Source organism: Megalobrama amblycephala, linkage group LG1 (assembly GCF_018812025.1).
Source record: "Megalobrama amblycephala isolate DHTTF-2021 linkage group LG1, ASM1881202v1, whole genome shotgun sequence".
Classification (NCBI taxonomy): Eukaryota; Metazoa; Chordata; class Actinopteri; order Cypriniformes; family Xenocyprididae; genus Megalobrama; species Megalobrama amblycephala.
The window spans coordinates 69,374,678-69,386,502 of NC_063044.1; the positions used below are offsets into that span (position 1 = coordinate 69,374,678).

Below are 11,825 nucleotides of genomic sequence, written 5' to 3' on the forward strand. Positions count from 1 at the left end.
CATTGGCATATCAATTGCCTTGAGTTGCTAGCAGTACGTCTTGCACTGGGCCACTTCAAGGAGCTGTTGTCAGACAAGACCATTGCGTATATCAACCATCAGGGTGGTCTACGTTCCTGTCGCATGTCGCAACTCGCCCAAGAGGGTAGGGGACCTGCACACATTTTCGAATCGTGCCTGGAATTCGGGCCCAGTGACTCTCACGTTATCTTTAGACCCTGGTCTGGATATGTGCCCAAGGTTCCTACCACTCCCTTCAGAGATCAGGTAGTGAACCTACAAGTGCTGCTTTCGGAGGAGGCAGACCCAGCCCTGGCTTTGCTCTTTCCCATCCGTGGTCTGTGCCTGTATGTGGATAGAACGCAAAGCTTTAGGACCTCAGATCAGCTCTTTGTCGGTTACGGAGACCAGCAGCAGGGAAAGGCTGTCTCCAAGCAGAGGATGGCCCACTGAATAGTGGACATCATCTCCTTGGCTTATCAGTCCCAAGACATGCCTTCCCCGCTCGGGTTAAGAGCTCACTCCACTAGAGGAATTGCCTCTTCCTGGGCGCTGACGCACGGCGCCTCGCTGACAGGTATCTATAGAGCTGCGGGCTGGGCGATACCCAACACATTCGCTAGATTCTATAGCCTTCGTGTATAACTGGTATCTTCCAGTGTACTCGCTTCCAGTAGCCGGTAACACGAAGAAACCCGTTCTAGTGTTGGCTTGCTATGCCACTCCCGCCCCCTGGGCCAGATACGTGCATCCATTGCTCCAGTAGAGTTCCCCGCTTGGTGAATCCTGTCGAGTTCCTCCGCCTCCCCTTGCGGCTCGGACATTGAGAAGTGTCTGATGCCAGGCCAAACGTCCGTCTCCAACATTGATGTCTGTGCCATATGTTGTGACCCCTCCACCTGACTGGTCCCATATGTGTATTGTCCACGGTCAAACTCCCTACGGTGAGCCAGTGTCTTTCCCTTAGCAGATCCACCTCTGCTGTCACCTGTCAGATGAGTCTAGGCTGGAGCCATCCCACGGACTCCACATATTTCCACGTAATTCCTCTCCTGCAGGGTAGATTGTGGCCTCTGCAGTGTCCCCTATGGGTTTGCTTCCCCAGTATTGTTTAAGTCTTACTGTAGTAGAACATCATTAGACTCTCTCAGTGTAAGCCCCCTTTTCTGCCCACCAGGTGCGCCGGGTGGCTGGAGCTTACGCTGGGCGCTGGAAGGGGTCAGTAACTGTGGCGTTTTATTTGGGATCCCAATTCGTTAGTCACTACTGACGTACGTGATCAACTGAAAGAGAACGTCTCAGTTACGTATGTAACCCTCATTCCCCGAAAGAGGGAACAGAGATGTACGTCCCGTCGGCACAGTTCCTGTGCCTTCGCTGTAGTGCAGACTCTAGGTTGTCTCCTCAGCAAAAAACAGAGTGCGATTACATCCGCTTCACTATTTATACCCACCTGGTGGGGGCAGTGCGCATTATCGTAAATATCGCACACCAATTCCATTGGTTTGTTTAGTTTCAATCAAAGCTGATAGGGCTCTCTAACGATATCCCAATTCGTCGGTCACTACTGTCTCCATTCCCTCCTTCAGGGAACGAGGGTTACATACGTAACCAAGACATTATTACTCTTATTTCCATTCACATATTGTATGAAAGCCCAATGATGCCCTCTGGAGGTATCTTTATGTATATGCATTTTTTATTATTGTCTGGACAAGTCAAGACATGTCTGTATCAGTATTAAGTATATAGGAAAACTGACTTGTTCTTTGTGCCAGATATTGGACTGCATGTTTGTTGTTCCTGTGAGTGAATAAACAATCATTGTTTTACATTCTAAGCTGTTCAACTTAAATAATTTGTACATTTTGTTATTGTCAATTTTGAACTGTACTAGTTTAAATAATATTTTGAACAATATGTATAATTTTATTTACTGTTACTACTGCTGTGTATAATGTTGATTTTCTTCTTGCCTTTTGTAATACTGTTTATATCAGCAAACTTATATTGTATTGTAGTATATATATATATATATATATATATATATATACAGGACTGTAGCCTCAGGGGCTTCAGGACATCCTCAGCCACACCAAGCACTGTATCCTCACACTCTAGTGGCATCCCCAGCACCTCATCCAGTTCCATCTCATGCCCTTCCAGCTCAGGCAGCAATCTATAAACCTCAAGCGCAGACTCCCAGACTAGAGATATTCTGCCTATGGTGTTCCAAAACCCGTCATACCAACCTTTGAAACGGCGTGAGAGTAACTTTGCACTGCTCAAAATGGCATTGGTCAATCTAATGAATAGCCAACAGCACTTAAGTGAACAGTAGGTCACTTAAAGCTTCCCAGTGCTTTTCAGCTTGCCAAGGTGTATATGCACGATCCCCGGCTGTACACAGCTATAGCAAGCACTGCAAAATAAATATGGTCAACCACGCCAGCTAGTCCCATATGAGTTAGGTGCCATACTGAATGCTCCTGCTGTAAAGTTTGGAGATGCTGAAGCTTTTGATGACCTATCCATCCATTCATTGGTAGGGATGCTCAAAACACTAGAGTTTCAACCGTATTGTCCTTATTGCAATAATAAGGACCATTTCCTGAACTCTTGCTCTAAATTTAAGTTACTAACCACAGAGCAAATAATGAATTGGATAATGGAAGGAAAACAGGGTTGTAAATGTGGAAAGGCACATGCTACAGACCACTGCACTCTGAAGCGGGGATGCAAGACTTGCAAAGAGCTGCACCTTACCATTCTCCATGAAGCAGCCTTGCAAACACAAAAGAGTGATCTTCTGGTCAATGTTTCCCCTTCCCAGGTGTGCTTAGATCATCCCAATCGATCTCCAAAGGTGATGCTAATGGTAGTCAAGGATCTACTCCATCACAGAGATAAAGCCATGGAGACGTATGCAGTGTTAGACGATGGCTCTGAGCATAGCATAATACTTCCACAGACTGTGGAACAGTTAAACCTTACCACAGTGTATGAAACACTCAGCCTACGTACAATACGTCAGGATGTACTTCACTTAAATGGACCATCTGTTTTCCTCTTTGTGTCAACTTTAAACAGACAAACTAAGAAGTTCCAGATTAATCATGCCTTCACTGCAGAGAATCTGAGACTGTCTGAACACTATCCAGTAGCTGCTCTCCAACGCATATATGCCCATATCCGGTCCTTACCATTGCCACAGATTGAGCGAAAACAACCCTTGATGTCAGACATGCCTCACATACTCTTGCCAGTCCAGCCCATACGAATGAGACCTCCTAATGCACCCATAGCTGTTCACATTAGATTCGGTTGGACTGTCCAAGGCCCTGTTGGGTATAGCCTGCTCCTTGTGACCAATAATGTCTGAACACCTCTATATATACTCAGAATGCTGAGCTTCTTAAGAATGTTGAGGTAGATTGACACTCTACCTTACATTAACGAAACAACAGCCACTTGTTTCAAACAGGACCAGCACACTCTCACACTACTCAAATCCCACACTACTAGAGTAGAGGTAGACTGCATTCTACAATATACCACTTCTTTGCTCAGAGGTCCGAACGCTAACACCCTTAAAGCCCCAAAGGAAACAGTACTGGCATCCCTCCGCAGCACTGAACAGAGACTTGCCAAAGACCCAAACTTCTCTGAGGCTGGCTATGTGAAAGAAATCTCCCCTCAGGAAGCTGAGAAGTCCACTGAATCCTGGTACATTCCACACCGTATGGTGAAACACAATGGCAAAAAAAGGGTTGTGTTTAACTGTTCTTTCCAATATCAGTGTCAGTCATTAAATGAACACCTTATTCGTGGTCCGATACTTGGTCCATCTATTCTTGGAGTTCTGCTTCGGTTCAGACAGCACACCGTTGCTGTGAGCGGAGATGTGAAAGGTATGTTTCACCAAGTTCACCAAAAAATAGGACGACGAACTGAAAAGAGATGGGGAATAGTCTTCAATTGTATGACCACCTGTTGCCTCCATCTGGATCTACTTGAGAGTTTCAACACTGATGCCTTCTTGATGTCTTTATGGAGATATATAGCTAGAAGGGGCAAGCCTGTTCTCATTGAAGTGGAAGGCATCATGAATGCTAAGCCTTTAGGCTATGTATCATCCGATATCGCAGACCCAGACCTAATCACACCTAACATCTTGCTCATGGGTCACCATGACTCCTCTCTCCCACAGTTAATGTATGACTTAAGCAATCTTTTGGGAACCAGGAGGTGGAGGCATAGTCAAATACTTGCAGACTAATTTTGGGCTAGATTTATTAATTACTACCTGCCAAGTCTCTAGGAAAGACAATGGCAAAGGGACAATGACAAACTCAGGATTGACCAAGTAGTGCTCATCATGGACCCGCAACTTCCACGAGCCCTCTGGCTAGTGGGCAATGTGACCCGTACCTTCTCTGGACAAGATGGATGAATAAGGACAGTTGCGGTTCAGGTTCAAGAACTTATGTTAGACTGGTGGCCCAGTTGATCCCACTTCCCAAGCTCGTGGATGATGACAACTTCAATCCTGCCACTTAGGTAGGGCTTTCTACCATGTTCAAATGTTCAGAGTAACATTTGAGGGCAGCTGTGTATGAAAGCCCAACGATGCCCCCTAGAGGTATCTTTATGTATATACATTTTTATTATTAAGTTAACATTTTACATTCTAAGCTGTTCAACTTAGATATTTTGTACATTTTTTATTGTCATTTGTGAACTGTACTAGTTCAAATAATAATTTGAATAATATGTATAATTTTATTTACGACTGCTGTTTATAATGTTATTTTTTTCATGCCTTTTGTAATACTGTTTATATCAGCAAACTAATATTGTATTTTGTTTTCTCTGTTCATTATAGACCACACATACCCCTATTGGTGAATGCCTGTAATACTTCAAACATGCAGCTATAATTCTAATAAAATACTTTAAATGGGACCTTTCCTCTCGCTCCAGTTTCTCTAACTGGAAACTCCTACCACCATTTCTACTAGTGTCTAAACGAACCATATATTAATTTACCATATATTAATCTAGTGTCTAAACGAACCATACATATATTAATTTGGAGCAATCATAAGCCTTATAATCAGCTGTTCATGCTGTAAATAAAATCTGTTGTTTATTTTCATCCTCAGTTTATGGTGAAGGTGCAGTTGGAGATCTGAGGGTAGTCGTCTTTTCTTCTGAGTTCATCTTCACTTTAATTCTGATGGTTTTACTGGTATTTGAACCCTGTGAGTATAACCTGCTCTTAAAGACAATTAAATGATTTACATTCACTTCAGCTGTTTTGATGCCTCTTATATTTGTTTAAGGGATTTTCATTTAAAAATATGACTACATATGTGACCAATCATCTGTCTTTTCAGGGATTAAATGATCAGTTTTGTGTTTTGATGATTGAATCTCACATGTGTGTTTATTGACTGTGATCTTCAGTCTAATTCACTGACAGCTGCTCACAGTTTACCGCAGAAAAACACTCAATATATTACTCATTCACAACCAGCATTTTACTGCTATTTATTGCGGTCTTTGAGGGCATCATTTTCATAAAGATATTTCTGCTGTTTTTATAATGATTGTGACTAATTGACTCATTCTAAACTGAATTAAACTGAAGCACTCGATCTTCAACACTCACTGAACACAATTCAATTCATTCAGATGTATCTAGACTGAATATTTAGGGCCAGAGCACTCATGGTGTGAGTAACCTATTGGAATTGCTCCGTTTATTACTGAAGGTTTATTTTTCTTTGTTTAAACTAGGACTCATCTATTATCAGATGTTTTTTGAATCTGAATAATCCTGTAAATCTCTTTTCCTCCTCTGTCTCTGACTCACAGGGATCACACCATGTCTGGAGTCATGTCAGGTTAGTGTCATATTTAATGTAAATCAGATTTTATTAATTCACCTGCAGTATCACTTGATGTTAAAGGTGCACTCAGTGATTTATGTTCATGTTTCTCTGACTGAAGTCTATCTGAAACATCGCGTGTGTTTAAACGGTAATATATCATTCTGTCAACATAGGATCTCGAGGCCACGACATGAGGATGTTGTTACCTTGAAAAATGATCTTGTGGCCATGACAAAACTAAGTGAACTGAACATGTCCCCTCCCACAGCTTACTGACTCTAATACCTGAAATATCTGTAACACCACATCCTGATCATCTGACAAACAGTCCCACAAGTACTACAGTATGTTATATACTAGAATTATACTAAAGTTATCGGCAGCAGGTCATGTGATTTTGAAACATTTCCTTCAGTTTAAAAGAGAAAGTGCTTCTATGTGGTAAAACTGTTAAAATGAGGAGACTCCATGAGCAGGACTGAGAAACACTTCTGTGATACTGTTGAAAACACGTGTTAAAACATGTCTTATTCTGAACCCAGAATGCAGCAGCTTCTGATGAAACTCCAGCCGCTGGATCAAACCAGAACCAGAACACAGCAGAATCACTGGAGATGAATCCTGTACTGAATGAACAAAACCAAGAGACTCAGCTGGATTCAGTGGTTTCACAAACATGATCAACAATCAGACAAAAACACTCCTGAAACAGTGATTTAAGAGTTCAATATCATTCTTCATTTGTTAATGAAACAGGATGTTTAACACTCATCACACTTGTTCTTTGTATTCATGTAATAGTGATTTGCTTTTATAACTATTTCTAGCTGTAAACCAACTTCAACAGTACAAATTGAAACTGAGACTCTTCAAGATCAACAGAATGAAAAATCAGTGTTATATTTTTTATTGTAAGAATCGATTGAGGTTTGAGTCTCAGTTCAGGATCAGGATGTCAGTAAATGTTCAGTTCAGGGTCTCTTACACCCTTGAGAATCACTGAGATTGAATATTCAAACCTTCAGATGGCAGCTCAGATCCTTCATGTAATATCAAAACTCCTCTGAGTTTTTGTTACCTACCTCTTCCTCTTGTACTTCCTCTGCTCATGATCAGCCATTCTCCTCCATAATACTGAGTCTGTAAATCAGATCAAGAAATTAATACATTTATAACTCTAAATTGTATTGTAATTTCTAGACGGCAATAAAAACATTAGATTCTTTATGTGAAAAAGAAAATAAGAGGTTTGGCTAAATGTCCACCTATTGTTTGCATTTATAGCAGAGATTGTCTTATTATAGGGAGATGAGAGGGTCTGTATCTCTTAGCATTGGAGAAAGTGTAACGGCTAACATGGATCACGTGCGGCACCTCTCTGCCTATAATGTAACGTCAGTGCCCACCAATCAAAGTTTTATGACAGTCAAGTACAGTTTACAATAATCAGTTTCTTGTGAATAAATGTTCTATATTTGGTGTTATATCACTAGTAAATGTAGAGTAGGACTGCATTGTTTGTGGAATGTGCTATACTTAAGAGTACACTAAAAACTTATTTGTAATTTAATTGTTGAAAAGGCCCAGTATTTTCCATACTGTTTTCTGATTTGATGTTGATATGTGATTGACAGTTTAGTTTGGCCCGCCCATAAGAAGGATGACATTTTAGTTCTTACAGCTCTGTCAACTGCTCTCTATAAAGTTGCTTTCATTGGGTGTGCATTCGAAAAAGAAGTGTGTTGTTTATATCATGCTTGTATGATTCTAACATCTTGTTTCTTGTCTTTAGTGTGAGAATTTGAGTTTTAAGCTGTTTAAGCGAGTCCAGAGCAAATCCAGCCGTCTATAGTTTTTTGTATGTAATACTGCAAGTTTGTGTATTACATTATGATTATTTAAATTATATTAATTTGTTTACCAGCATATAGGGTTTTTGCTTGTGTATAAACCTCTTAGTCAGTATTTTATGGCATGTTTTTGACTGTTGTTTCTGCTTATGCACAGTAATGCACCATTAGAAAATGGAGATCTGTCTAATCGTCTTATTTAAATGTTTACTGCTGTTGATCTTATGTATAGTGTATTTATTTCAGTTGTGATTTATTATGTATATGTATTTGTTTAGACACCCCACATGTGCCATATGTATGTGAGAGCGTGCATAATAAATGGAGCATCAGTTGAGTACCAACCTCTGGCTTTGTCCGTTCTTACCGACACCCCCTGGTGATCACAAACCAAAACAACAATTCCAGTGCAGTTCTTTAAAAACGATTCAATATGGTCCTTTGAGCCAGATTGTGCGTGATTGCCCTGGAATAAGATATCCAGAGCCAGTGAAATGACAGTCTGATCCTGATATCCACAGCAGACGGGTACCAAGGTCCCCACATCACTTGGTGGATTACTAGGTAAAATACAAAGGCTTCCAGCACACATACCCTCCTGTTTCCAGACTGCAACTCGCACACCACCACAGAGAGTCAGAAATGCAAGGTGCACTTAATCAGTCAGAGGGAGCTGCCGAGATGACACCCCTCACCTGATGGCAGGAGTTGGAGCAAGAGAAGAAAATTACTGGAGAACCATATGCAGGCAGAGAAGAGAATCAGCAACTGCATCAAACCATTAGATTATGAGATATAGGATAAAAAATGGTTGAAACAGCCTCAGTTCAGAGTCCCGTTCCTCTGCCCCGTACCAAATCAGTTGCTTCTTGTGGTTCCACGTACGCGTTTAAAATGTAAAGGTGATCGGGCGTTTTCTGTTGCAGCTCCTAGGCTTTGGAATGACCTTCCTCTGTCTCTAAAAACTTGTCCTTCATTGGGTGTTTTTCAGAGTGCGCTTAAAACTTATTTGTTTTCTCTAGCATTTGACAATGCTTTGTAAGTGTTTATGTCATATGTCTGTTTTTTGTTTTTTATGTTTCTCTTTTATACTTTGTGTACAGCACTTTGGTTCCACTTGTGGTGTTGAAAGTGCTTTATAAATAAAGTTGAGTTGAGTTGAGTACAATCTATAAAGAGGGAAAACATAAATATTAAAAAGCAGAGGGCCCAAAATTGATCCCTGAGGCACTCCAGATTGAATAACTTTAACCTCAGATCTAAATCCACCCATGGCAACAAACTTCTTCCGATCATTGAGGTAGGACTTAAACCGATTTAGAACAGTATCAGAAACACCAAAAACAATTTCACAGTCCAAAAACAATGAACACAGTCCATACAGGGTGAGGCACAATGACAAGCACGCTGAGGGAACGGCCACTGAGATCAGCCCAGGTTGTAAACAGGCCGGTGAGCATTGGCAGGTGTGCAGCATGAGGCCCAAAGATGTAGCGGGAGCCAGACAGGATCAAACAGCACACATAGTTAGATTCACGAGACACAATCAGGCACTGAACCGGCCTTGCTGCTTGGCAGGGAGAGAGAGCAGCCACAGGGATGCTCAGCCTGCAGGACAGGGCAGGGGGAGACCAGAGACACAGAACCAGGACTTGACATGACAGGTGGTTAGATGGTTTGGAACAAGGAATGACAACAAGGACAAAATGGATACAAGAAACTCCTACAAAAATGCTATGAGCTTAGGTGAACAAAAGAGTAGTATACAGGCATGAGGTTTAACGAACTGGCAAAGACATGAAGGAAAGAGTGCACAATATAAAAGAGGCAAAGAACGTGAGGAACAGGTGACAACACTCATAACAAACGAGGACTGAACAATGACTAAACAAGAGGGCGTGGTGACAGCAAACAAGGAGGTGGGAACAGAGGAGCACATGGCAAACACAGACAAAGCCATGTGCTCAGACACAACATAAACAAAGACACATTAAACAAAGACAAAACAAACAAGGCTGTCAGGGCAAAACGCTGACAAGGTGGCCTAAATTTTTATTAATTTTGGCTCTCTAAATAACACTTAAAATAAACTGTCTCAGACAATATTTCTGAAACCCATTGTAGCAAATTAGCTCAAAATAAATATGAATAATTAATCATAACTCATTACAATAACATAAATATTTGGATCAGTTAATAAAATTAACTTAATGTAATACAATTAATATTACAATCAATTAACCTGTTCGTCCAGTGGACACTCAGTGTTGATTGTTTATTAATTCTCAGAAATGTTAATTTCCATGTTATGGAAAAACAACATTGGTATTGTACAGTACTACTCAGAGCATGTAGTCAGGATCTAAATCACTAAAGAGGCAATTTATTAGCAGACGGAGTCAGAACCAAACATTACGTTGAATTTCATGAAACTTAAAAATCATAAAACGTGAATACAATGAGTGCAATACAACAACAGTAATAATGGATACCATTTCCTGGGGATGTGCATGTTCATTTATAGAACAGTCTGTCTATAAATTAACGCAGGAACGTATGTGTTCTGTGTGGATAATGCAGGGAAGATGCAGATTTTCTGTGTCTCTTCTCTGTTCTCAATGTGGCAACCACATTCTTTAGCGCAATAAACTTGTAACTGAGAACTTCTCGGGGATGGGGGACAGACCCCAGAGTGAGCTTTAAACAATTATTGGTTAACTCTATAACAAATAACTGTGTCTGATGTGTCTCAGTCGTTACACCATTGTCTGTCTGGAATGTAACACCCCAATATATTTTCTCTCACTTGGGTGGCATTGAATTCCTTTTAATGTGCAACTATAAAATTGAAAAACTTCCAATTGACCCTTCGCAAAGTTACTGTTGCTTTGTCCGACAAGCCGTGGCGCTGTCACGCCACATGCAGTGAAGAATACGTCGCAGAGCAAAGAGGACACTGACAACACGTCGACAGACAAACCAGGTTACTTATGATATTAAACAAAGTCCCAGCTTTCAAACCCAGCTTTCTGTGTAGTTTTTAAAGAAATTCAAACAACAAAAACAGTTTTGTGGCTCTTTAATTTGCTATGACCATGGTCGTGACAGATTGCTGTAGCGCCTCAGCTCAAGAGGCTCGTAACCTTCCTACGAGTCCATTTATAGTATCAAATAAACATGAATGAACATGAGAATGAATATTGTTTCAAACGCGGAAAGACGTCAATATACACAATTTTTCAAGTTTAACTCCACCGAGGTTAATCTTCTAACTCCTGACTGCTTTGTCAGACAAAATGGCGGATTCGGCATTCTGATTGGTTAGATCGCTTGTCAATCAAACTCCTGGTGAAGGGTCAATTAAGCTCTCTAAATTTTATCAACAAGCAAATAATAATGGAAATATATTGTGTAGGAATAAATGTTTCTTTTTTCACATTAGGTTTAATAGCAGGCTGATATTAGCCAATTATTCAATAATGATGGGATCTCAAAATAGCCTACCTATTACACTACAAGAATTCAATATTACCGAGGCTATACCTGCTGAAGTAGGAATGCTTTTTAAAAATAATACCTGTTTGTGGTCTCTCACATTTTGAAAATCTTTAAGTGTGATCCTAGCTTAATGTTAAGGCCATGATTTCCATGATGCAGATAAAATGTGCTATTTAATTAATTAATAAATAAATCGAAAACAGAGCTGTCAAATCACAGCATGGTCTAGTAGTGTCTGTGGCCCTGTTTCCACCTGGTATTATATCTGTATGCCCTCTAAGACTTGAAAATATTCCAGGTGGCATGATTTGCTTTTCTGTGTTAAAGTCCAACAATTAGATCTTTATTTTTAAAAGAGATGATGTCTACTCCTCCCGTTATTTTTTATTGGAATAATGTGATATCACTTTTAAATCTGTGTATAAATTGTTTAGTAAGAAAGACTCTATGAATTATTTTGTATGAAATTTCCTTAACTTCATTTGTAAGGAGCAACTTCTGGTGCAGTGACAAAACTTTAGTCCAATTTATTGTCTGCATCGCAAACGCCCCTCGGTCAATGCAACAAACAAAAAACAAA

At 40.4% G+C, this 11,825-nt stretch overlaps 1 protein-coding gene across 4 annotated transcripts in view; it reads left to right on the plus strand.

Moving 5' to 3' along the window:
• Positions 1-8,091, plus strand: part of LOC125246482 — a 42,770-nt gene extending 34,679 nt beyond the window's left edge. For 3 of the 4 annotated variants that reach the window (XM_048157467.1, XM_048157466.1, XM_048157468.1), the window contains 3 exons: positions 5,166-5,264; positions 5,881-5,909; positions 6,440-8,091. In XM_048157467.1, the coding sequence (XP_048013424.1) occupies positions 5,166-5,264; positions 5,881-5,909; positions 6,440-6,577 (266 nt within the window). In that variant the 3' untranslated portion in view covers positions 6,578-8,091. The other variant, XM_048157469.1, reaches the window with a different exon arrangement.
• The last annotated feature ends 3,734 nt before the right edge of the window (positions 8,092-11,825 follow it).